Source organism: Sciurus carolinensis, chromosome 11, assembly GCF_902686445.1.
Source record: "Sciurus carolinensis chromosome 11, mSciCar1.2, whole genome shotgun sequence".
NCBI classification, from domain to species: domain Eukaryota; kingdom Metazoa; phylum Chordata; class Mammalia; order Rodentia; family Sciuridae; genus Sciurus; species Sciurus carolinensis.
Window position 1 is genome coordinate 65,879,818 of NC_062223.1, and position 26,503 is coordinate 65,906,320.

The following is a 26,503-nucleotide window of genomic DNA, read 5'->3' on the forward strand; positions in this document are numbered from 1 at the left end:
AATTTTTACAGACTGCATTTTGATTCATTGTACACAAATGGGGTACATCTTTTCCCTTCTATGGGTTGTTTTTCGCTTCTATGGGTTGTACACGATGTAGATTCATACCATTCGTGTAATCATATGTACATAGGGTAATGATGTCTGTAATTTATTTACGTTAACTTTTCATATACAAATGTTATCAGGCAAAAACAGGACACAAAGTTACCCACAAAAGTTGGTAAAAGAATTTTATTATGTGGGTTAGGGAGGTCTTTGCATTCTAACAGAAAAGCATTTTTCCACACCTCATTTAACCTAACAAAGTAGCTATTTGTGTCTTTACTGCATGGCTGCAGCACTATGCTATGAACATCTGACTTTCACATGTACTTCAGTGTGATTATACAGCAGACACCTTTTCTTCCAGGAAATAAAAATATTCTCAATCTAAACTCAAAAGGGAACAAAGACATTAAAAATGAACAATTTAAAGTTTCTGCACCACTTCATAAAAGACTGCAATAAAAATCAAAACAGTATGCTGCTTAACATACAAAGAAGAGACATCTGCCACAGTCCAGTCAAACCTTTGTAGGAATGATTTAGCATCTGGATTTATGTTCACTGCACTTTCACATATGACAGGTGGAACTGTACCACAATGAAGAAATACTCTCATTTGCACAAGAGGTTCAAATATTGGACTCCAGCACAGGAAATGTCTCTTGGGGCTTAGTAATATACAAACGGATAGAAAAAAACTTGCCTTAAGAAAATTTCACAATTGTTTGACCAAACATCAGAAACGTTTTTATCACAGCTTTCGTATATTAAAAAAAGTCTCCTCCAGAGATGAAGCTCCTTTGTGAAACAAAACCTAGTCGCTCTCATCTGACCCATGTTCTGAGCCTCGATCCGAGGCCTCGTTGTTGGACCCCTCTGGCTCCGATTCGTTGCCAGAACCTGGGCCAGAACCCTCGTTATCAGACCCGCGCTCCGACTCGCGCTCCGACTCGGCACTCGGAGAGGCCGGGCGCGAGTCGTCGTTCTCGGAGCCTGCCGAGGGGCTTCTCCCGGACTGCGCAGACTCGTTGTCAGACTGTTCGGAGCCCGAAGGCCGCCTCTTTCTGGACGGCTGGTCGCTGTCGGAATCCTCATCTGACTGCGGCCTACGGGGCCTGCGGGGACTGCCCGCCTCACTGCCAGACTTGTTCTGGTTCTCATCAGAGTCGCTCTCTGAGGAGGCGCGTCTCTTTGGCCGTTCATCCTCATCAGAGTCGCTATTGCTGTTGCTGTTCCTGGGATGTCTGCAGGGGAAAACGCAAGTTAGACACCGAAGACTCTGGCTGCCTCAGGTTCTGTCGAGCGGAGAATGAGATTTTTTTAAAAAATAAGGACACTAGCAAGATGTTTCAGCTACAAGTCAGTATACAAATAGGACAGGATGGCTCTGATTGGCTCATGTCAGGCACTTTTTTGTGAGAATCTCACCAATTTCATATACAAAGGAAAAGGAAGGGATTTGTTAATCTTATAAACAAGTTAATAGCCGCCAAGGTAAAACCACGATCTCAAATGGCTGTCCAGATTCTGAAGTCTCAAGGACTCCCCGTCGTTATGTACCATCTGAGCTAACAGACACCTGAAGAAGAGTAAGTCACTACTTTTTCTGTCCTGGGATTTCTATCTTAGATCCCCTGAACCATGATGAGATTCAGGACAGGAAGCTGGACTAAGCAGGTCCTTCAGCTCCCAAGCTACATCCTCTCCCCCCTGGCCAGATGATTTGTGAAAGGGGAAGGGAATTGGGAGTCTTGGCTTCCTGGAGGCTCTGGAGGCTCCCTTAATCATGGAGACAATGGCTGTGGAGGGCACACACACTTCTCCAGCATCTTTAGTCCTACAAAGTCCAGTCTAGGAAGGTCAAATACATTATTCTCTTCAGAAACTAATACATCCTATAGAGTAAAGAAAGGCTCTTTGCACCAAAATCTGAAAGAGGAAACCAGACACGTATTATATAGCCCAGGTCAATCTAAGAAAACATGAATAACTGAAAAAGGGGTGCTGTACACTCATTCTGTATATTAAAGACCACAGTCCACTGTGATCTAATTCACTTCTTCCCTTTTGACTAAATACACAAACACATTTGATGATGGTCAGGACAAAGTTTAACTGACTCAAGTGCCTCAAACTTGGTCATGACCTCAGGCACTGGCCTGGCGGCAGCTCAGCCTCACAATGGACCAACCTTTCTACCTTTACATTCTGACAGACCCATTCTTTGAAAACCATGTATTGCATTCCCCTGTTCATACATGCAGCAGACCGGGGTGATACTGTCGGGGAAAGGCCAAAGCAGTGCATTAGGGAAAGCAATCCAAATTTGTTCAGCTAGTGTTTTCAGAGAAGAAGAGAACTATAAATCCTTACAGAAGGATTTCTACACATTTCCACCGTAGGAGGCCAGTCCCTCAGCAACACCCTTATTCCCCTCAACATGTGACCCTCTCACTGCTGCCTCTTTCTGTTATAAAAAAATCTCTCTTAACTTCCATCATCAACTTCAGATTAGGTATGGTCGCTAAAGCAATAAATATAAAACTTAAGTGGTAACACTCATCCCAACACAATGTGGTTTGGGTGTATTTCCTATTCTCCATTGCCTCAAGAAAAAATTCCTTGGGGAACTTAAGGGTCTATGTCTTTTCTCTGTATCTCTGGCACTTAACATACTGCATCTCAGAGGACAGATATTCAAACGTCAAAATGAACAAATGAAACAACAGCCAGAGGAACATGGTATAGTATAGTATTAAGAGTCCTAGAGTACAGGAGTCAAATGTGGGGATTGCAGGTGCTGAGTCTAAAGAACAAGTTTAGAACAAATAAAATCAAGTGCTGCTTCACCAGATGGGCTGTGGGCCAAAGTCCTATATAAGTAAGCCCTCCAAGGACCAGAGTTGACTCTGCCCAGCAAGGGAGGAAACGAACAACCACAAAGTTCCCTATCTCCACATGGCCAGGACCAGGCTATTCCTACTGCAGTCTGTCAGTCAATGGCAGGGCAGCAAAATGAAAGTTCATTTAGAAGGATGTCACCTAGGAAAAATATCACTAATATAATGAGATTTCAAGGATTTCTTCTATGAGGGAGAAACATGTAATAGGACAAAATGAGAGGGTTGGAATAAGATGTCTGCTAAGGTTTCTTCCAGTCACAAGATTCTAAGAAGCTGGAGAGAAAAGACATTTTGGCACAGTGACTACTCCTAGTTATCCATTTCCTTCAATTTTTCAAAAGTCTGTTTTCCCTCATATTAAAAAAAGAAAAAGTGTATTTTTCCTAGACCAGAGAGGGTGCTTAACAACCACTTTTGGTTTACCCACATCATTAGAAGACTTTACCAAGGAAAAGATTCCTACCCCTCATCAGCAATTTTCAGTTTATCCTCATCTGAAGAATCATCACTTGATGATATTATGGCTTTGGATTTTATTTTCCCCTTCATTGAAGGAGGCAGACGTTCTGGCTTGGGCTAAAGAAAGAATGTCAAACATAATAAATTAGTCAAGACTCTTATATTAATTAGAGCATCTTATTAAATTGGGTTTGCATAATAATCACAAAGCCACCAATAAGCTTTGAAAACAAACATTTGTGCTTGAAGAAGCTGCAGGGCAAGAATAATTCTAGTGTATTATAATCTTTTATGTCTAGCAGAGGACAGAAATTTTAAAAAAAGAAAGAGGAGTATAAACTTACAGTCTTCTTCTTCTCTGCTCTTGGTGGTCGGCGCTTCTTCGGTCTGGGCCCATTTTCTGTTTCATCATCATCAGAGCCCTCTTCTCCCTTCGGAGGTCTTAAACAGTGAACAGCAAGAGCTTGTCAAGAGGTACTCATGCCTATGAAGTCCAAGACTACTTTATTATCAAGTATTACCCTCTGAGTGTGTGCTGACCTCAGCCATACAGTAAGGGCAGAGGCCAAACTTAACTCTTGTTGCCTGTCTCAGTCTGCAAAACCCCCATACTTACGCAATGTCTGAGACTTAGTCACTGCTGAGCTCACGTCATTAATCTACATTTGACTCCTGTCCTTGGTGGAGTGATTGAGAATGTAAGAAAACATCCAGGATCCAGACCTCCACATCTTTCCCCTCCTTTTCCCTCCCAACTGACTTATTCCAGGCCTGCTACTATCCTTATCACAGCTCTGATTACACAGGTCTGTGTCTCAATGAATTCACCAGGTTCTTGCCCAAGTACAGTCAGCCAAGGACCAAGAAAGGCAGGTCTAGGTAATATAGTTGAGTAGAGGTTCCTGGATAGGGAGATGCCATGAGAAAGGGACGGTACTGCTCAGGGGGCACCCTTGCTTTTACAGCAGATGATACGGGTGGTTTAAAGGACACTTTCATACATGTTCACATTTTGTGCATTGAGCAGAACCATGAGGAGGGCATCACTGCTACTGTTTTACAGAGAGAAAACTGACATTCAGTTGACTTGCCAAGATTGGCATGCACAAGCGGAGATATAATCCACAACTTCTCCTACAACACACACATTTCCCAATAAGTATAATAATTTTAAAGTTACAAAAAAAGTGATGATTAGTTTGTAGTTCTCGGAAAGATGGAATGGAAATTAAGCACTCAGGGAATTTTGTAATGGTGTCTTAGGATTAAAGTTGAAAGTGGGGCACAAACGGTTTCTCTGTTAGGGAAGATGAAGTAGTTCATAAATTTTACATATATTCAGAAGATGAAAGGTCTTTTGCCACTTTTATAAGGTTATTTAAAACACTAATGATGACAGTACCTTCTCCTCTTTTTCTTTTTTCTTTCACCACCCTCCTCCTCTTCTCCTTCTTGCTCACTACCACTGCCCTTTCTTCTCTTCTTCTTTTTGGATATAGGTAGATCATCATCAGTATCATCATTGACAAATTCATCAAACTCTCCTCCTTTCTTGGAACGCTAAAATCCAAAAAAGAAGACAATCAGTTATTTCAGGCTGGTGTAGTGTGACCACAGGTTAGAAAGAGGTCAGACAATATTCTCAACATTCATTTGGCAAATGAAGGATCTCTTACTAAGACACATGAAAGGGAGGTTTGGCTAGGCCCATGTTTAAAAGACTTGTAATGGAAGAATGTTTCAACTGTTAAAAGGTTGCAAAAATCATCAACTCAAGAGGTCAATACAAGGTAAAAGGTACTTAGCTAACCCTGGAGTGCATTTTTAAATACAAATATTCAGCTTATGATAGAATTATGCCCTGATATATGCACTGTAAGTTAAAAATGCATTTAATACACCGAACCCATTGAACATCACTGCTTAGTCAACACAGCACACTGTAGTCTCAATTGTCTACCCTCATTATCATGTGGCTGACCAGGAGCTGTTGCACTATTGCTGCCCTGCATCATGACAAAGTATCGTACTGCACAATGCTACCCAGGAAAAAAGACTAAAATTCAAAGTAAGGTTTCTACTGAATGCTATCATTTTTACACTACCGTGTATGAATTAAAAATTAAAAACTGAACCATCATTAAGTCAGGGACCATCATGGCTGGCAATGTGGTTGAATGGTGGAGCACTGGCATAGCATGCATGAGGCCCTGGGTTCAACCCCAAGCACCAGAGAAAGGGAAAAAAAGGGACAAGTCTACACTAGATGCCATTGAAATAATTCTGTGTTGGAAGACTCTCTTAACAAAGGAGAAAGCTAAAGCTAAGAACCAAGCACACAGTAAATTTAACCAATAATCTACATTTCTGAAAGTCAAAAGACCTATATGTCATTAGTAAGGCAGGAATCCTGTCTTACCCGTCCACCCCCTCCACCTCTCTTCTTCTCTTTTGTTGCCTCAGTCTCGCCAGTAAACATAAGAATATTTTTGGTCTTCTCCACATACTGGGCCCGCTGTTCCAAAAGTTTCTTTTGCTCTTCCTTTTCTCTGAGACGTTTCTCTTCCTATGAGGAAAAAAAAAAAAAAAGTAAAATGTTCTTAAGATGAAAAAGTTCATGGTTATAATCCTAAGCAGAGGACTTTTTTTTTTTTTTTTTTAAATAAAACAAAGTGTATAGCTGCACACAATTTTTAAATTCTACTACAAGTGAACAATAGATACCTGTTCTTTAAGAAGTTTCTGCCTTAGTAGCTCCTTTTCTTGCTCTTGCTTGGCCCGCAACTCCCGTTCCTCTTCATCCTGTTTGCGTGCCCGGGCCACATGGTACTGGGCCTGGCTCAGTAAATCAGAGCATTGCCTAGAACATTCAGATTTAGAGAAAAATGAACACAGTACAGATTGTTTAAAACCTTGAGCATCTGTTTTCCTTACATGCATTTAAAATTTTGAAGTAGAAAGATAAGCTGTTATCTATATGAAGTTATAATTAATAACATTAACTTAGTTTATCATAAGTCAATACTGTTAACTATGTTGACAAAGAGCAGCTAAAAAGATTTCCAACATTAATTTCACAAATGATTCAAAAGACAGGAATCATATCTTGATTCTAGTGACACAGTTAACACTAGTAAAATAGCAATTTTCTCCAAAACCCAAGTACTTGTACTAATCAATCTTGCCAAATTTGCTGAAAGGAAAAAGCTTTAATACAGGTTAGGGAAGTCCCATGAAGAATGCGAAAGACTGATCTTTGGAAGGTTGGGAACCCTATTCACTACAATGACACTCTCTCAGTCCACACCAATATCACTAAAATAGGTGACCACTCTAAAGTCGCCTTCCATAAACAGTAACATTACCTGGCTTCTGTAGCAGCAAGGGCCAAATCAAATCTCATTTTATCTCCCACTTTACTTAAGTAACTGAAGTATCTAAACAAAATGAGAAAATAAAATAATTTGCTTTAAAAAAAGATTTTAATGAAATAAGACCCTTTAGATTTTTACAATCTATTCTATAAAAATAGTCTGAGAAAAGGTTTACGTATTTCCCAACTTATATGAAATTATTTAATGCATAAAGGCCTATCATCTCAAGAGGAAAATCATATACATAACTCATTTTTTTGGGGGAACCAGGGATTGAACTCAGGGGCACTTGACCACTGAGCCACATCCCCAGTTCTATTTTGTATTTGCTTTAGAGACAGGGTCTCACTGAGTTACTAGATGCCTTGCTTTTGCTGAGGCTGGCTTTGAATTCATGATCCTACTGCCTCAACCTCCTGAGCTGCTGGGATTATAGGCATGTGCCATCACACCCAGCACACAACTCATTTTTTAAAAAGGCTCATCAATACACCATTCAGCATGTTTAATAAAACATAAGTTCATCAAAAAATCAAGGATACATTTAATATTATCAGAAAATTCAGAAATACCAAAAAAATCATGCAATGAATATTTAATATGCACTAAACTTCCTAAATATGTTATATGGGGGTTAGAGGACATAGGCCATGAAAGCACCTATAACTTATCAGATTGGGCAAGAAATGTTATATAAGAATGTAATATAGGGCCTGGGGTTGTGGCTCAGTGGTAGAGCACTTGCCTAGCATGTGTGAGGCACTGGGTTCAATTCTTAGCACCACGTACAAATAAATAAATGAATAAAGGTTCATCAACAACTAATAAAATATTATATACAGTTGGTCAGGTGTGGCACACCTGTAATCCCAGCGACTTGAGAGGTTGCAGCAGGAGAATGAGAAGTTTGAGATCAGACTCAGCAACTTTAAATAAAAGAACCAGGGATGCAGTTCAATCACCAGTACCAAAAAAACAAAACAAAACAAAAACAAAAATAAAAAAGTTGGATATACAATTGGGAGAAAACCTGAAGGAATGTCAGGTTTTAATTTTATCATATATTGAATTATCAAATAGATACTATAAGGTTAAAACAAATTTTTAGGTGAGATTAATAAATCTATCAAGCAACATTTAAAAGATAAGATCTTATTCAATCTCAACAAAAATCAACATCACCCTAAAAAGACACACTGTTGTAAAACATAAAAACCAACATAAGTGGAATCTAAAAATTTCACATTTAAAATGCTGGATCACATTATAGTCAGATTAATGAGAAACCTAGGGCAAATTTGCAAGGCTAGCCCCCATCTCTAGGGGTCAGACTATATGACAGAAATCTGGCAGGATCCTGGCTACAGTTTGGTGCCCCCTGGTGGTAACTATCTGCTTTGGTTTAAATATTGGCAGAATGATTCTAATGGGAGTTATTTTTTGAAGAAAGTGATTTTTCATGATCTTTTGAGACAAATAGCTGGAATTATAGGCATGTGCCCACTGTGCCTAGCAAGACAAACAGTTTTAAAGAAACAAATTATTTCAAGGGTGGTTTCTATAAAATCCTTACCTGTGTGCAAGCTCCAGTTCTTTCACAGCATTAAGTACTTCCTTCAGATTACTTTTTTCATCTTTCAGGACAGAGGTAGCTAATCTTTGCAACACCAAGGCCACATTAAACATAAGAACTGTATCACTGGGTGCTACATGTCTAGCCTGTAAACAAACAAAAAAAACAAAGTAGATACCTCATATGATCTAATGACATGAAGGTTTTTAGTCAAATAAGCGTGCTAGTACGTTTACGCACATGAACACATACACAAAATATAATGCAGTACAGAAATGGACAGGAGTAACAGTGAATTGCCCGTTACCTTCAGCAAAGTCTGTTTGCACTCTTGTAACTTGCCACACTTGAAGAGGGCCCGGGCCAAATAGAGCACGACTTCAGTATTTTGGTGTTTATAAAACTTTCTAAGGCAGTTTTCGTACTTTAAAAAAAAAAGGAAAGAAAGAGAGAGAGAAAGAAAATGAAAAGTTAATTAAAAACACAACAGAGAGTAAGTGATATTTTCATTTTGTAGTAAAATTTTAAGCAATTTTAAAACTCTGAGGAAAGGTATTCTAATTTTTGGGTAATTTCAGAGACTAATTCAGGAAATGATTTTTTTACATTCATCAGGATACATTTTCACAACATAAAAACCTGATCATAAAAAAACAAACTTATTGACTTCCCTTTCTTCCGTCCCTCCTCCCTTTCACTTCTCTCCCTGCTTCCCTTCCCTTCCTCTTTTTTGTTTTTTTCTAGTGCTGGGGATAGAATTCAGGGCCTCACACATGCTAAGCAAGCACTCTACCACTGAACCATATCTCCAGGCCTGGAAACTCTTTTTCATATCTTTAGCAATATTACCTAGAATCTACTTATTGGCCAATTATTGTAGGTCATATACCTGGGTCCTTTCAGTTATAGTCTCTAGCACCTTTCTTTAGGATTTGTGGAATCTACCAGAAAGGAGTATAAGAAGGAGTCTTACAGTTCTGTTTATACCAGTGTTCACTGTGACATGAACATGGCACTTTTTGACATGTCAAAGGTAACTGACAAGACGATTTCAAGGAAAATGGTTAGATAGTTTTTCTCCGACTCTCCCTAGTGATTTTTTTGTGTTTATAAAAGAGAATTTCTAACAGTTTACAGACAGGGAAGTCTTAAAAAACACAACCTCTGAGATTACCATATGCAATCTGGGTTCTGTTATTCTGTAGTAGTGCCCTTCTAATACTAGAAACTATATCTAGAAAAATGGTAAACCACTTCCAAAGCCTAGGCTGCTTTTATTCTACCTTTTATAAGAAGCTTGTTCCTTCTGATCATATATATGAGTCCAAGAGCCTTTTTACTTTTTAATATGTTATGGATGCTGAGTACAACTTTTATTTCAAGTTTAAGCGCTTAACAAATAGGTTAAGCATAAAGAAATTCTACAGGCATGAAACCTTATCTCCATAAAGTTTTTCTTTTTCAAAAGAAGTGATTTAAGATGAGCACAGTGCCTATAGTCCCAGCTACTCAGGAGCTTAAGTGGGAGGATCACTTGCTCAAGCCCAGAAATTTAAGATTAGTGTGGGCAAACAGAGACCCCATCTCAAAAAATATAAATAAGTAAATAAACAAGTAAATAAAGTAGGTCACTTAACCTTTGTAAAACTCAGTTCAGCTTCAGCAATTGAATTAAATATTAAATCCTACTTTTCCTGGATACTTAACAGTATGCTAGGTATGTTATTGCCAAGTACTGGATCCTTACAAAATTCTATGTGGTTAAGGTATAATTAACCCCTGTGCACAGATAGGGAAACTGGGTCAAAGAAGATGTTCTTTGTTCACGGCATGTAATTAGTGGCAGAACCAGGACTCACTTCTACCTGGACACCAAAGTTTGGCCTTGTCATTATATAATTATAAACCTCTGAACAGACAGTATGGCATGTAGCTCTACAAGAGGGCCAGAATGGTTAAGGAATTCTGTTTATCAGTGAATGTATCTTGAAAGACAAGACATTACCATCTGAACAGCGCTGATATACTGCTTTTGCTCCACATAGATGTGTGCTAAGTTTAACCACACATCACTGATATCTGCTGTTGCTTCTCTTACTTGGGCAAATACATCACGAGCTTCACGGAAATATCCTTTGTGGGCCAAAACAGCTCCTAAAGTTACAAAAAGGCTCACATTTAAAATTTTCTAATCATATCCAGAAAAACAACTAAACACTCAATTTTAAAACAGCTACATTGATATATTTAGAGAGAAAAACCTGATTTACGAACATACCTCCAAAAGCATTCACTTCACAAACCATTATGGATACCCCAGTCTTTTAATTACCTATGCCATTAGCAGCATACAGATTCTTTGCATCATTTCTGAGAACCTGCTTGTAGATGGCCAGAGCACGATCTTGATGACGCTTTTCCTGAAAAAAGAAACAAGCATTATTAAAAAGAAAATCTGCTGGCTGCGGTGGAGCACGCCATAATCCCAGAAACTCAGGAGGCTGTGGTAGGAGGATCGAGAGTTCAAAGCCAGCCTCAGCAAAAGCAAGATTCTAAGCAACTCAGTGAGACCCTGTCTCTAAATCAAATACAAAATAGGGCTGGGGATGTGACTCAGTGGTCAAATGCCCCTGGGTTCAATCCCAGGCACCCCCCGCTCAAAAAATAAAAAAAAAGAATGCAGAATCTCAGTTTTGCTTAAAAAGATAAAAAAGAGATTACCTTTTCTCGGTCTCGGGTGGGCTGATGCAAAGTCTGGAGCCACACGTTGCCAAGTGCTAGCATAGAGTAAGTGTCACTCTGTGTGGAGGGCTGTTTTAATATCCTCTCAAATTTCTTTTGGCCTGGGCCCCATTCTTGTTTTGCCAAATGAAGATTACCAATCAAAGACCAAGCATCTGGATGATCCTACAACACACATGTATATACAGAAGAAAAATCTGTAACTTAAAGAGCAAGATCAACCATCTTTCCATGATAGCTGACAAATAGGTCTATAAGATAGAACAGTGGTTTTCAAATAGAGTTGCGACTCATTAATGAACTGTAAAATCAGTTTAATGTATAGTTATTAGTATACAAAGAGTAACAGAATGAAGTAAAAATATCACTGTACTGCCCATTTGTGAGAGCAAATGATTTGCAAAACTTTCAGTTCTTTGTGTTCACCTACATGTGCACCAGACAGCAATGTGAAATATACTTCTGACTGTGGGCTACAACCAAAAAGTTTAGACAACCTCTATGATACTATAAACTTTTCTCATAAGGTATAACTAAATCCCACAAAAACAAAGTAGACAGGATAAAAGACACCTGAGCCAGGTCATATGTTTTTGGTGTTTTTTTTGCAGGTCATATGTTGATGTGCAAGTGAAAGGATAGGATGGAGAAACAGAAGAAGGAACAAGGAAGGACACAGAAGAGATGTATATAAACAGTATGGTCCCTATTACTATATGATTAATCATGCAATCTACTATACTCTTCAGTATCTTTAATAAGTAAATGGAAAAAAAAAAACCCACCAAAAAAACAGATGCCAAGGTTACTAGAAACATGACAGTCAATAAAGGAAAAACTGAGCTAGGTATAGTAGTAAATGCCTCCAGCTACTTGGGAGGCTGAGGCAGAAGGAGTGTAAGTTTGAAGTCAGCCTGGGCAATTAAGCAAGACCCCGTCTCAAAAATAAAAAATAAGATGGGTTGTGGATGTAGCTCAGTGGTAGAATGCTTGCCTAGCATGCACGAGGCCCTAGGTTCAATCCCTAGTAAAGAGAAGAAAGAGAGGAGGAAAGAAAGAAAGGAAGGAAGGGAGACAAAGAAAGAAAAGGGGGGTAAAAAATGAAAATAATTATTTCTCAAGAGTCAGTATTACCAACCTGATTAATCTGAAGAGCTTCCTTAAACCAATCTGAAGCTTCGTAAAAGTTTCCTTTATCTCTGGCCATGGCTCCTAGACGCAAATAGCCTGAAAACATACATTTGAAAGTTTTTGTGTTCAAAATATAAGCCATAAATGATCACAACTTTAAGTCATACTTTTGAAAGAATTGTGTTTCTGAATACATCCGTATAAGGAACAGAAAGTCTTACAGGTGAAGAAACATCAAACATCAATCCAATGAGTTAGAGTAATTTTGGAATCAAGTCTCATGTTTGAAATCTAAGATTCATCTCTTCCCCTCCATTCCAAATGCGAGCTCCTTACCTCAAGTCAAGTTATTTTAAAAGTTCTGTTTTCAATTTATCTCTAATGTATACTACTACATTACTTTTTCTTAAAAAGCTCCTTGTCATATGAAAAATAGTGAAAGCATGAGCTACTAGGGACCATCAGTTAGAACCATGGTTCTTCCACTTAAAAATATAGCACCACACAAATTTAAGTTACTTTCTCTAGAAAATTTCTTGGAAAACTAATAATGGCTATTACCTATCAAATCAATTTCAATTCAATCTGTCATTCAACTAAAATCTTATATTCTAAATCACTTTTGCATCCATGATGGCATGACAGATGCCAGAAAAAGCTTCTGATGTGTCTAGAATGAAACATCATGTTTTAGGTTCTTATAAATAAAGCACAGAAGTCCCCCATTATCCTTGAAGGATTCATTCCAAGACCCCAGTAAATGCCAGAAACTGCAGATAGTACTGAAGCCTATAATTATTGCTTTTTCTGAACAGAATTTATCTGATAAAGTGTAACTTATAAATTAAGGTAATAAAAGATAAACAACGAATAATAGAACAATTACAATAATATACTGTAATGAAAGCTTTCTTTTTCTAAAAATCTTATTGTACTACAGATCTTAGTAATCTCAGCATAACGATTTTATTTATTTTTTCTCCCTTATTAATTGAGATGGATACTAAGTCACTAACAGATGGGCAGCATATACAGTATTGATACACTGGACAAAGGGATGACTCATATCCTGGGCTAGATGAAGTAGTATAACACCAGATTTTATCACACTGCTTATAATGCTGTACAGTTTTTTGGGGGGGGAGTATTGGGGCTTGAACTCAGGAGCACTTGACCACTGAGCAACACCCCCAGCCCTATTTTGTATATTATTGAGTTGCTTAGTGCCTTGCTTTTGCTGAGGCTGACTTTGAACTTGTGATCCTCCTGCCTCAGCCTCTCGAGCTGCTGGGATTACAGAAATGTGCCACCGTGTCTGGCAGAATGGTGTACATTTTAAAATTTATAAATTGTTTATTTCTAGAATTTTCTATTTAACATTTTGGGACAATAAACTGTGGGCAATTAACACTGAGTGAAACCATGGATAAGGAAGCACTACTGTATGGTATGTAAATTATTTTTTAATTATAAACTTTGCATATTTTACAATGTCTAAGTTGTAAAAACTCAAATAGGACATATGAGTAATAACTGTCTCAAGGAAAACCCCTTCTCTATTTTTTGGGGGTTTGGGGGAGTCCCAGGGATTGAACTCAGGGGCACGTAACCACTGAGCCATATCCCCAGCCTGATTTTGTATTTTTATTTAGAGACAGGGTCTGAGTTGCTTAGCATCTTGCTTCTTGCTGAGGCTGGCTTTGAACTCATGATCTTCTGTCTCAGCCTCCTGAGGAGCTAGGATTACAGGTGTGTGCCACTGTGCCCGACCCACTTCTCTTACTATTATAAACATTGTAAATATGAAATCAAAGAAGGACAGCTACAAAAGTAAATCCACTATCAAAATATGCCAAGGAGTTACTGAAAGCTTAACAAAGGTAGCAGACCCACTGAACACAGCCTAATCGCTAAATATGGTTCAAGTGATTTTTGTTGTCTTTTATTTTCTAGTATAAATGTAAGTGAAGCTGTACTTTTTTCTAAGGTCACAGATCTGTTTTAAACAATAGGGGATATCAGAACCTTCAAAATATACTATTATTTCTAAGACTTTTTCCCCAAGTAAGTTTTTGCTGCTATTGTGGGAATTTTATTACATAAGCAAAGTTCAAAATTCTTACAGTCAACATAATTAGGATGTTCTCGTAAGATGTTTTTATATAGTTTTTCTGCTTCATGGAATTCACACATCGCCTCATAGAGCCTGGCTAAATTGTATGATGTGGTAACAGAAATGGCATTATAATAATGTTCATCATGCTCAGCTTCTGCCTTTGCACGATCCAATGATGCCAAAAAATATTTCTGTGAGGGAGAAAAATTATATTGTTAAAAGATTTGATACATCTAAAAAGTATGCACTCAACTTGATCAAGAAAATTTCAATTTTCCTACCTTTGCTTCCCCTAGGTTTCCAAGTCTAAAATGGAGGGCACCAACATTATTTAGAATCTCAGGGGGGACATCAGCCTGCACTTTCTCCTGAAGGATTCGTGTTGCTGTTCCATAGGCTGAAAGGGCACCCTATATTTTTGCAGTGGACAAAATAAGGTATGTGTGCAAATCAAAGAAAAATAGTACGCCATGCTTACAAAAAACACATTATATAGGCGATGAAAAGCATGACTACAATACCTGTATATCAGTCTGTTCTAAGATTTGTGCCAATTCAATCCAAGCTTCAACATCATCAGGATATTGTTCTGTGACCTTCTTCAAATGGCCCTGGGATAAAAGAGATCATCATATTAGTCCTATAAAAGTAAAAACTGGTGGCTAATTTAACCTTTTTAAGTCAACTGCTTTTTTATCTAAAGCAGAACAAGCTCATTTAACAAAACTGCTTCTACTGTAGCTCTATTAGCAGTAACAAGAAATGAATCAGGCATAGTGGTACACGCCTACAATCCCAGTGGCTAAAGAGACTTAGACAGATGGTTGTGAGTTCAAAGTCAGCCTCAGCAACTTAGCAAAGCCCTAAGCAACTCAGTGAGACCCTTTCTCTAAATAAAATATAAAAAAGGTCTGGGGATGTGGCTCAATGATTAAGCATTCCTAGGTTCAATCCCCAGTACCAAACCAAACCAAACAAAAAATAAGGACTTTGTCAAGATTTTTAAAAATGTACCTTGGCAATGTCTCTTTTTTCCTGATCTTCTGAGGCAGCATAGAGAGAACCAAGAATTTTCATGGTTTCATAATTATTAGGATAAGCTTTCAAAACTTTCTCGAAGCATTGAGATGCATTTTCTTTGTCACCTCGATAAATATACATTTGTCCCAAGCCAAAAAATGGCAGTACAAAAGAGGATGAGGCAAACTGTGTGGCTTGATAGTAGTACTGAAAAGCTTGGTCATAATCTTCCTAAAAACAAGCAAACAAACAAGACTAACAATATGTACAAAAAAGGGTTAAAAAGAGCAAAAAACTATAAATGAAAGGACTAGATATTTAGAGATGTTATGAAATTATCTTACCTGAACATGGAATGATCTAGCCAGCTGATAGCAACTTTCTGCTTGCATAGCCTCCACTTCTGTATTATGGAATGCATGGAGAGCCAGGTGCTGAACTTTACTATAATCCTGAATAAGAGAGATAAGAAAATCTTGATGTCTTAAGATTAGTTTGGATTAGCTGCTCTACAAATAGTAACAGTTCATTTACCTATATAACACATTCCCATCTTCTCCCTAAATAGTTGTCCATTAGTACTATCACCATTATAGGCTAAAGCTTAACTGGTAATTCATATGAAAGTACAGTATGCCCCTGCAGCCAGACAGTAAAGAACTGTGGTTAGGGACTGAAGAAATAGCTCATTTTGGAGAGTGCTCGCCTAGTATGCGCAAGGGCCTCAGTTCGAATCCCCCATGCCTCAGGGGGAAAGGAAAAAAGAAAAAAGAAAAAAAGAGAACTGTGGTTAGTAGCCATGTAGACTTAGGCTATTAACTATGCCTCAATTTGCTTATCCACAAAATGAGGAGATTACTTCCAAGAATTGTTGTAAAGATTACAGAATACTTGGAATGCAGTTTTAAAAGTGCTTAGTCTTTAGTAAGCATTAATGCATATTAATAATGATAACAACATAGTAGCTCTTACCAGTAAGATTTGATACATTTTTGTGAGCTTTTATCTAAATTGCTATTTAACTAATTTAAAGGTCTTAGTATAATTTAGTACCTGGTTTCAATATGGTAGGTTAAATTTTCATGTTCATTTTATAAAAACTCTGTCAACAAAATCTTGGTTATATATTTTAAGATACCTAAAATATCATTGCTTCTACAGAATTAGTGGTAACTTTAAAAATGCGATACACTCAACATGCAAACATAAAAATGTCAATGACTCCTTGTTACCTACATAAGTAAATCCAAATTCTACTACACGAATGCCCCACTCTCTACATCTAATGCATTGCCTATCAAAGCCCACCATAGCTGGGCATGGTGGTGAACACCTGTAATTCCAGGGGCTCAGGAGGCTGAAGAAGGAAGATCATGAGTTCAAAGCCAGCCTCAGCAATAGTGAGGTGCTAAGCAACTCAGTGAGATTTGTCTATATAAAATACAAAATAGGGCTGGGATATGGTTCAGTGGTTAAGTGCCTCTGAGTTCAATCCCTGGCACTAAAAAAAATAAAAAAATAAAAAAAGAAGGGTCTACCATATGCTATGCTCTCACAGAACTAAATTGCTAAGGCTATTTCAAAGAACTGTATCTTTCTTTTTTTAACTGCTTAGTGCTCACCTCCTAAAAACCTAGTTTTGAGAGATTTTTCCGTTGTGGTGAAAACCTTCTTAATCACTTGATCACGTCCTCATTTTTCTATCATATGTGGGCAGAAACCCTTATTTTTATATTTACATTTGCTTACTCAACTGTGTTTTCTATGAAACTCAACTCCTTGAGTGTAGAAACCATGTCTTAATCATCTCCACATACATATCACTGTTAAACACACATGATATGAATGTCAATAAATATTAAGTGAATGTATGAATGAACAAATGTATCCAACCCTAACTAATATAAACTAATTTGGAAAAAACTCTGACATTTTCAAATTTATTTCCAAGTTAAAAAAAAAAAATAAGGAATCAACTACATTTGGAAATTGAAAATCAGGATTTAAAAATAAGTAATTACTCCTACCTTTTTGAAGAAAAAGTGATTTGCCAAGTGGTTCAATACCATAGGGTTGCTAGGATCAATAGTATAGGCTCTGGAAAGAAGCTGGACACCATTTTTGATGGAATCAGCCTAAAAGAAAACATTGCAACAGAGTGAAAAACATTACTTAATTAGCACTTTTCAAATGTTCTTTATACTTTCAAGAAAATAAGGTTGTATAATCCTAAATTCAGACACCCCGATACAACTCTTATTATAGTCATTCTTCGCCAAGGATGACAAATTTCAAGTAATGAGTCACCAAACTGCTAGAATTTAGTTTTCTTAACAAAACTTAAATTATAAGCCACATGTGGTGAATTACACCTATAATCCCAGCTATTTGAGAGGCCAAGGCAGGAAAACTTTAAGCTCAAGGCCAGCCTGAGCAACTTAGCAAGATGCTATCTCAAAAATAAAAAATAAAAAGGCTGGGGATGTAGCTTAGTTTTAGAGCAATTCAATCCCCAGTTCTGCAAAAATCAAACCAACCAAATAACCTCAATTATAGAAGCGCCCTCATTATAAAGAATTCCCTATTCTCTGACATTGGGTTCATATAATAAATACATTTGCTATTAAACGGTTTATACTGACTCCAAGGACAAATACTAGAAAATATTCCCCAAACCTGTTTTTCAACAGATTTAATGAGCTTTACTGAACTATACACTTTATATGCTATGTTGAGACAGCAAATCGTGTCATTTTGCTATTGTGACAAGAAATATCAGCCTCTTAGGAATTTTAAATATCTATGCTGCATTTGCAATGAAATCACCCTTTTAATCCTCAATATCCACACCCCCGGGGGATGTCTCACTTTTTCCTCTTTTTATTCTCTTGTTCAGTTCTTAATTTACGTTTTAGTTCCTGCCTCAGTTGTCTTCTTGGTGGCAGCCATCTATGGATTACACAACAAACTTTTACCCTCTTCCCCTACTAAGAAAATGGAAATTTTATAGCCTATCTTTTGATTTCAGGAAGGAAAGCTCCCTTACCCTCTCTCACAACCCCATTATTGATTTCAACCAGCCAAGAAAATCTATTCCCCTTTTTTGGAGATTGGTTTAAAGCACAGGTTCTCAACTAGGAATAATGTCATTTTGGTCATATCAAGCAGGGAGACACTATAACAGTGCTGATGCTGAGAAACACTGGTGACCCTGTTTTGGACAGTTATAAATAAGAAGTATGATGGGAAGCTTCTCAATGTAAGATAAAAAAGAGTTTCTCTGAGAAATCCTTTTATCCTTTCCATTATAAGATCAATGTAATAATGAGATGCCTGGAAATTTGGCAGCCATCTTGTGATTATGAGGTGACACACAAGATAAAGAAAGGTCACACACACTGGGCTGGAGGTGTAGCTCAGTGGTAGAGCACTTGCCTAGCATGTGTGAGGCAATAGGTTCGATTCTCAGCACCACGTATAAATAAGTAAAATAAAGGTCCATCAATAACTAAAAAAAGAATAATTAAAAAAAAAAAGAAAGAAAAAGGAAGGCCATACACTAAGGAAAGGTGGATGTGGATGGAAAGGTATTTTAAAAACCCTGGGTTTGATGACACTGAAGTGCCAAATCTGAGAACTAAGACATCTCACTTTAAAATCCTTATGTTTTTAAGTTGCTAAACTGTTTTTTTTTTTGTTGTTGTTGTTACTTGCAACTGAAAGCATTCCAAACTTATACACAGGTCTACAATCCTTATCTGAAATTCAAAAACAATTTAAAAAAAATACTCAGGTTTTTGTAATCATGGAGCAAACTCATTTGGTGGGAACCCTTTACCTGAATTGTGAGGCTATTGTATTAGTATGAATAGTAACAGTTTTGCAACGGAAATAAAAGTGTGCTTTTGGGGCAGTGCCCTAATAACTGAGGTATTATATATTATGCAATAAGTACCATATTACCTTTCCAGTACAATCTAAAATCTTGATTTCTAAGAGATATCTGGCCCTGAGAATTTTAGATACAAGACTGTAAGCTAGACAAATCAGTCAAAAACTAGGTAATTTTCTCCCCTACATACCTCTTTGTTGTTGAGTTCTAAAACAGCCAGTCCAACCAATGCTCCCACACATTTGGAATTGAGTTCTAAGGCTCTGCTGAATGCTAGACGGGCTTTCTCTAGTTTGTTAAGTTTCACAAAGCAATGGCCCATTCCTAAACGAACTTCGGCTAAAAGTAAAATAAAATCAAGTCATTCAATCTCTCAAATTAGGCATTTTTAGAGTTTAATTACAAAAATGCTTAAACATTTCCTACTTGCGAGTTGGCAAAATCCTGTTAGCCTCAGTATAACTACACTAAAAAATTGCTTGTCCTACCACAAATTTGATCTCACTAGAGTTAGAGAATATCATTCTCTACCTCTCTCCCTTCTTTCTACCATAGAACAGAACATCTATAATAATATTAGCATTTGTCTTGTCTTCTAACACCCCTGCTACATTTTACCTTCATTGATACACCTCACTCAATTTCAAATTCGTGAAGAGCAATATTTAAAGAGAAAAAAATTCCATTAAGACCTTAAATACTGTGTCCAATTCCACGCACATGCTGTCATTCCCTTCAGAACTATGCTTATATGTGCTACCTCATTTTAAGGCCATTCAGAACACAAACAATTCCTACCTAAGGCAAACCTCTACAATGATCACTGGATTCCTTCTCATCTATTCAAAGACACTGCTTCACCCAACCCTTCCCTATTTTTTCTGCATAAAATATATTTTTCTTCTTTACTGGATCATCCTCATTCACATACAAACATTCCCCCATTTTATAAACATTCTCAACATTCTCTCTCTCTCTCTCTTTTTTTAACAGTGCTGAGGATCCAAACAGGACTTTGCATAGGCTAGGCAAGCAGTCTAACAACTAAGCCATATTCCTAGCCCTATAAACATCCTTTCATGATTCCATTTCCTTTTCCAGTTATCAATTAATATCTATTCTTCCCTTGAGAGCAAAACTCCTTGAAACATGTAACACTTGCCGTCTCTAATTCCTTTCCTTCCATTTTTCTCTTGAATCCACTCCACTGAGTGAATCACTCCCAGCATTCCAGAAAAACTGCTTTTATCAAGGTTATTAATGATCTATATGCTCTTTAATCCAATGATCAATTCTCTGCCCCTATTTTACTTGGCCTAACAATACACCTTTTCTTTCTGGAAATGTTTTAAATTGGCATCAAGGACACTACACTTACCTGGTTTTCCTCCTATACCTCTAGTTGTTCCTTCTCAGGTCCCTTTGCTGATTCTTTCTCATTTTCCACACCTCTAAATATCAGAGCGCTCTAGGGCTCCACCCCAGGGCCTCTTTTCTGTCTACACTCAGCCCCCTGGTAACTTCATGTAGTCTCACAGCTTTTGCACCATCTATATGCTGATGACTTCCAAATTCATTACTTTAGCCTGGACCTCTTTCATGAACTCTTAAGGGTCTGATCTCTTCACTTATTGCCTCTAAAAGTCATTTCAAACTTTTCATGTCTAAAACTAGGTCCTCTTGAACTATTTTTCCAAATGTAGTAAAATGTAACTACACTCTTCCCACTGTTACCTGTGTGGGGCTGGGGTTGTGGCTCAGTGGTAGAGCGCTTGCCTATCAAGTGTGAGGCACTGGGCTCAATTCTCAGCACCACGTATACATAAATGAGTAAAATAAAGGTCTATCAACATCTAAAAAAATATTTTAAAAAGTTATCTTTGCCTCTTATTCTGTCTTTACACATCACATCTACTCTATCAGCTTTCCCTTCAAATTACACCTAGAATCTCACTACTTTTACCATCACTGCTATCAGCACCCAGATGAGCCACAACCACACATGACCTGAATGACTGTGATAACCTTCTTCCTAGTCATCCTATTTCTGTCCTTGCCTACTCACCCACATCCCACTCTAGACTCAATTCAGAAGCTCAAATGATTCTTTTAACTGTTAAGTCAGAATATGCGATTCAAAGCTCTCCAATGGCTTCTTCATCTCTGTTACATTAAAAGCTGACATCCTTATAATAATCTAGATTGTCCTACAAGATTAGTACTAGGTTGTATCTTTGATCCCATTTCTTACTATCCTCTTCCCCACTTCCCCATTCCAGATACTCCTGTTTCTCAATCTTTCTTCAGTACCTTTGTACCTCTGTACCTCCTACATTCTCTATGGGAATGTTACTCTCCCATGTATCTGCAGGGCTCTTAAGTTTCCTTAAGTCTTCACACAAATGTTACTATCGCTGATGAATTTCCCTGGTGACCCTTTTTCAGCAATTCCCAATGCTTCTCATAGCCCTTTTTGGCTTTATTCTTCTTTTCAGTCTTTAGCAATATCTTACGTAGTATATATTTTTCTCATTTATAAGTGTAGGGATTTTGGTCTTTAGTTCATTGCTGCATTTCCAGGGTTTAGAACAGTGCCTAGCATGTAGTTGGTACTCAGTAAACATCTGCTAATTGAATGACATTTTGGAAAGAAAAGTAGTATAGGGTAAAAGATTATAACATGATCCACTATCCAGCTTTAAAATCAAAGATAACACTAAGAAAAAAAAATTTCGGGAGGCTCAGGCCCTAAGGAACTTAGCAAGATCCAGTCTCAAAATAAAAAATGAAAAGGACTGGGGATGTGGCTCAGTGGTTAAGCATCCCTGGGTTCAATCCCTGGTTGCCCCACCCACCTCCACAATCACATTCTGTCATTTCAAAACTCCAATTGTACCTTTCCACAACTGACTTCATAAGTAACTATCAAATTATCAATATTTTAAGTTGGGTCATATATATATAGCTTAGACCTAAAATAAAGTTTTTCTTTTACCTGGGCATCCTGGATTAGTACGTAATGCTTTCTTATAGTAAGCAAGAGCTCCTCTGTAATCCTTCTTGTTGAAGGAAATGCAAGCTTTACCTGTAACAATTTTTAAAAAATAAACATGCACTGCCTGATTAATATAAATTTACTATATTTTATACTAACTTACCTAATTTAAAATACATCTCTCAGTAAGAAATACTTAAAAATAATGAACACGATTTCACATTAAAAACTTGTTTTCTAAAAGGGTATATTAATTTATGCCTAAGAATATCCTCCCTTTATATTAAATGTTATAACAATTGCAATAGCTTGTAGTTGTCTAAGTAGAGATCATTTATTGACTCTCTGGAAGCAAATGAGGTATTTTCAATTGATATATATTTTATTTTTGCGATTTCAACAATAATCTGCTGTAGATAGTTTTATTTTTAACAAAATAAAGCTCTTCTATTTTGCCATCCAGCTCAGTTATTAAGGTGCTATTACAAAGAGATACGGTCTAGGCATATGCTGAAAAAAACAGATTCCTAAGATGGTTGCAAAGATCACTCACCAAGAAGGGCTGGGATGTTATTTGGAGACTGGTTGAGTACAAAATGAAACTGTGCATCAGCTTGATCCATTTTGTCACCTTCAAGTAGGCAGAAGCAGGCTCTTCCCAACAAGTGGTTCTATAAAATAATGTATCATCTTAGACTTTACTAAGGACAATAATTTTCCATAAGCATGCAAATGAAAAACATATAGGAAGGAGATACAGCATAATACAAATCCCTTTCTTGATTGTAATGTTCAAGGTATCAACAAACTCTTCTTCATTACAAAATGAGAAATTATCCCAAAATGTAAAATCTTTTTACCAATAACAATGACAAAGAACAATATTCAGATTCCTTAAAATATGGTTGAAATTTGCTAGGAAATGAAATTATCGATTCAACCTGGGAGTATGTTTTATATACTAAATTTGTCTAGATTACTTCAACAGTAAGTACAAGGATTGAAGGAATTCCAATTTTAATCAGGAACCCTTCCTTTTTTTAAAAAAAACTATATCAACATGGTGATTTTAAGAAATATTCTTTCAAAAAAATCTGCTGCCTATCACACACACTTTGCTTTCAGATGGTAGTTTTGTCATTTCAGAAATTTCAAGAAATTTGACTTTCTTTACCTGATCATACATAATAATTTTATCAGCCATTGTATACAGCAAGGTTGCTTGTGTAATAAGATCCTTCTTATTATCCTTATTCTTTTCTTTTCGAGCCTGCTGTACATAATAGGCTGCCAATGTATCCAAGCAAGTCATCTGGTCTTTTTCATGGTCTCTATAATCCAAATTACCATCTATACGTGCTGCTTCCAACAACTTTACAAACTCTTCTGTTTTCCCTTGCTTGTAGTATTCCAGCTATAAGGTAAAAGGATCAAATTAGAATCATTAAAGCATATTAATGTCCATATTAAAACAACTACACAAATATTTAGAGCAGCTTTATCTGTAACAGCAACATACTTGAAACAATTCAAATGTTGTCTAAGAAGTGAATGAATAAACAAATTGTGGTACAGCTATACAATGAATACCACTCTGCCTCAAAAAGAAGTAAACAACATGGATACATCACAAAAAATTATGCTGAGAAAAAAGTGAGACAAAAAAAATACATACTGTGTGATTACATTTCCACAAAACTCTAGAAAATGTACACTAAATCTTTAGTAACATAAAAGAGGTAAGTGGTTGCTTGGCACTACAGGATTGGAATACTATTTAACTTAAAATGAATTTTGCCTTTATCTTTATACATACTAATATACCAGCAGAGTAGCATGGAAACTAGCCTTATTGTTCCATAAATGATAATTAATTTCCATACGGATGGTATAATTGATTTACTTATCATGTACCCAAGATGGCTATTCTATATCTGAAAACAGAAACCACATATTTTCCCAGTTAACAAATAAAAACTATTTGCTACATGAACACTGACCGCCAAAGCAATCCATATGTGCAGTTGTGTGTGTTCCTGTTTCAGAATACTGATAACTTCATCTCCCTCCGGTAACTGATCGAAGTCAAGTTCAATGACCTAAAACACAAAATGTAGGTTTTATCTCTTATTTCTTTTTTAAATCCATATTTTTCTTTTCTGTTTTCCTTGACTATATATCAACACACATATACATTTTCAACAGGGTTGAGCCAACACATATTTTTTATAAACATGGATTAATTGTACAAATTAATGGGTTTCAGTGACAATTTCATACATGCACTTATTGTGCATTAATCATGTCCACCCTCCCTTCTACCCTTCCTTACCCTCCCTTATTTCCCCCCTCCCCCTGCTGCCCTTCCCTAAAAATCCCTTTTCTACTTTCAGGTTTTTTTTTTAATTTAGATTCCACATTTGAGAGAAAACATATGTCTCTGTTTGAGCCAATATGTCTTAATATTTAGGGAGCACAGGACAAACAGACTGTATTGTAATGTTAAAGTCTGGAGAAACAAACAATACTGATAATTGTCCCCAAATCACTAGAACTATAAAATGCTACAAATGCTTTGCTTACTCAAAAGTAACAAAACAAAACACTATTTCATCTATAAATCCAAGTAAAGTACTGATAAGCACCTGGAGAATGATGCCATAGGTCTGACACCTTGGAGAAACACAACCCTAGAAGCCATGCAAAGCTGAATGCCACTGTATAAATAAATCATGGAGTAGCACTAGTGTGTCACAGACACTACTGACTGTGGGCACAAAAATAATAATAGGAAAATGTTCTGGTACTAGACAAGAGGTAATAGTTTCATATCTTTGGGAATATATACTAAAGAATACTGGATTTTATATGTGAATTATATCTCCATATCATATCTCAAACAAACAAACCAAAATAAGTGCATGAAATATCCAATAAGACTGAACATCAAAGCTGAGCGATTTATTCAGACAAACCAAAGGCCACCCAGGAATGAGGCAGTGTAAGTGAAAGGGGGTTAATTCCATCAGCACGCCACAGTGGCTAAGTCTTGGGCTCCCTGCCTTGCACATAGCGTACCAAGACATATTGGAGTTTCTAAGGCAGAAAGGGCGACCTTCTATATATTCCTAGGGAAAGACACGGAATTCGAGTAGCAGGTGGATCACGGTGACATCAGCGCCCACTTCTACAGTCTGTGAGGTGCTTCAGCTTATTGGGCACTCTCGCGCCCCTGCGCCGGTGAATCGAGAAAAAAGAGTCCTGTCATATAAGAACAGGTTGGAGGGGAACTTTCAAGAACTCCTCCTCCAGTGACCTGTCGGGTTGCAGCGCAGGGGCGGGGGAAGGAGGTGATCAGGGTTTTGGCCGGGGATTTCGATCGAGGCTCCCGCGGGAGAAGGGTATGCCTTCTTCGGAAACGAAGTCCAGCTAAGTCGGTGGGGGTCGTCGTCCAAGTTCACGACCCCTACCCCCTCCACACTCGACACCTACCTCGTCAGTGTCCCGGAGGGGAATCTCGATGGAGCCCCGCGACATGATGAGATCGAAAGGCGAGCGGGAGTCGCGCTCGCAGCTGCGCAGCCGGTAGTCCTTGCTTCTGGCTCGTCCAAAAGGTAGCGACCGGCCAGAAGCTGGTCGTGACTGCCGCCCCGCGGCGTTGCCGGAGCTCGGGCCTCTCCTTCCCGTCAGCCGCTAAAACAACGAACAGCGGACGGCGACCGGTCACTTCCGGAGGCCCCGCCCCCTGCCCCGGAAGCACTGCCCGCGGGGGCGTGTCCGACGCGAGCTCCGCCAGTGGCTCTGGTGTTCCTCTCTTCTGAATTACAGCTCCGAGGTTGTTGGCGTGTCAGCAGCCGCTGGGCCGAGAGCCTGCCGGATCTCCAGGGCCCTGTGGCTTCCGATTCTGAGCCCGGCGCTGGCGCGGCTCCCAGTCAAAGCCCGCAAGGCGCAGCCACTCCGCCAGGCGGTAGGCGGGGCTTCTGGCCGACGTGGCCTTACGGGGAGGGGCCTGGCCAGCCTTGTTTTCCTCTCAAGATCGCTGAGCACAATTCCATTGTCATTCATCCCACCCCATTCATTAGTTCATCGTCCGACAGCTGCTGTGTGCGCCTCATGCCGCTGCTGTCGTGGTAACCTGTTTAAATAGTTTACAATGAATTCTGTAATCATGGTGATGATACACGTAATCCTTTTTAATAGTTCTTCGAAGTATAGAGGATCAATTAGATTTGTGATTTTAATAAAACTGT

At 38.0% G+C, this 26,503-nt stretch overlaps 1 protein-coding gene across 2 annotated transcripts; it reads right to left on the reverse strand.

Annotated features, from left to right (window-relative positions):
- Ctr9 (CTR9 homolog, Paf1/RNA polymerase II complex component) lies at positions 1-25,984 on the reverse strand. 2 transcript variants are annotated; one of them, XM_047519145.1, is made up of 25 exons: positions 25,746-25,984; positions 24,254-24,352; positions 23,428-23,667; positions 22,807-22,924; positions 22,254-22,343; positions 19,449-19,597; positions 17,394-17,501; positions 15,711-15,818; positions 15,361-15,597; positions 14,868-14,957; positions 14,628-14,756; positions 14,354-14,537; positions 12,238-12,326; positions 11,079-11,264; positions 10,690-10,777; positions 10,363-10,511; positions 8,665-8,781; positions 8,358-8,503; positions 6,776-6,847; positions 6,135-6,270; positions 5,830-5,976; positions 4,813-4,970; positions 3,755-3,851; positions 3,415-3,527; positions 1-1,292 (listed from the first exon to the last, which is right to left on the reverse strand). In XM_047519145.1, the coding sequence occupies exons 1-25, from the start codon at positions 25,788-25,790 to the stop codon at positions 863-865; spliced, it is 3,525 nt and encodes a 1,174-aa protein (XP_047375101.1). In that variant the 5' UTR covers positions 25,791-25,984; the 3' UTR covers positions 1-862. The 2 variants fall into 2 exon arrangements, with proteins under 2 accessions (XP_047375101.1, XP_047375102.1); XM_047519146.1 differs by lacking the exon at positions 22,254-22,343.
- Between the last annotated feature and the right edge of the window lie 519 nt (positions 25,985-26,503).

Coding starts and splice junctions, on each gene's coding strand:
- Ctr9 (XM_047519145.1), bottom strand. CDS start 25,790: ATGTCGCGGGGCTCCATCGAGATTCCCCTCCGGGACACTGACGAG. Junction 22,925..23,427: donor AAATTATTATGTATGATCAG/GTAAAGAAAGTC, acceptor ATTATTTTATAG/AACCACTTGTTGGGAAGAGC. Junction 8,782..10,362: donor ATATCAGCGCTGTTCAGATG/GTAATGTCTTGT, acceptor TTTTTTTTAAAG/TACGAAAACTGCCTTAGAAA.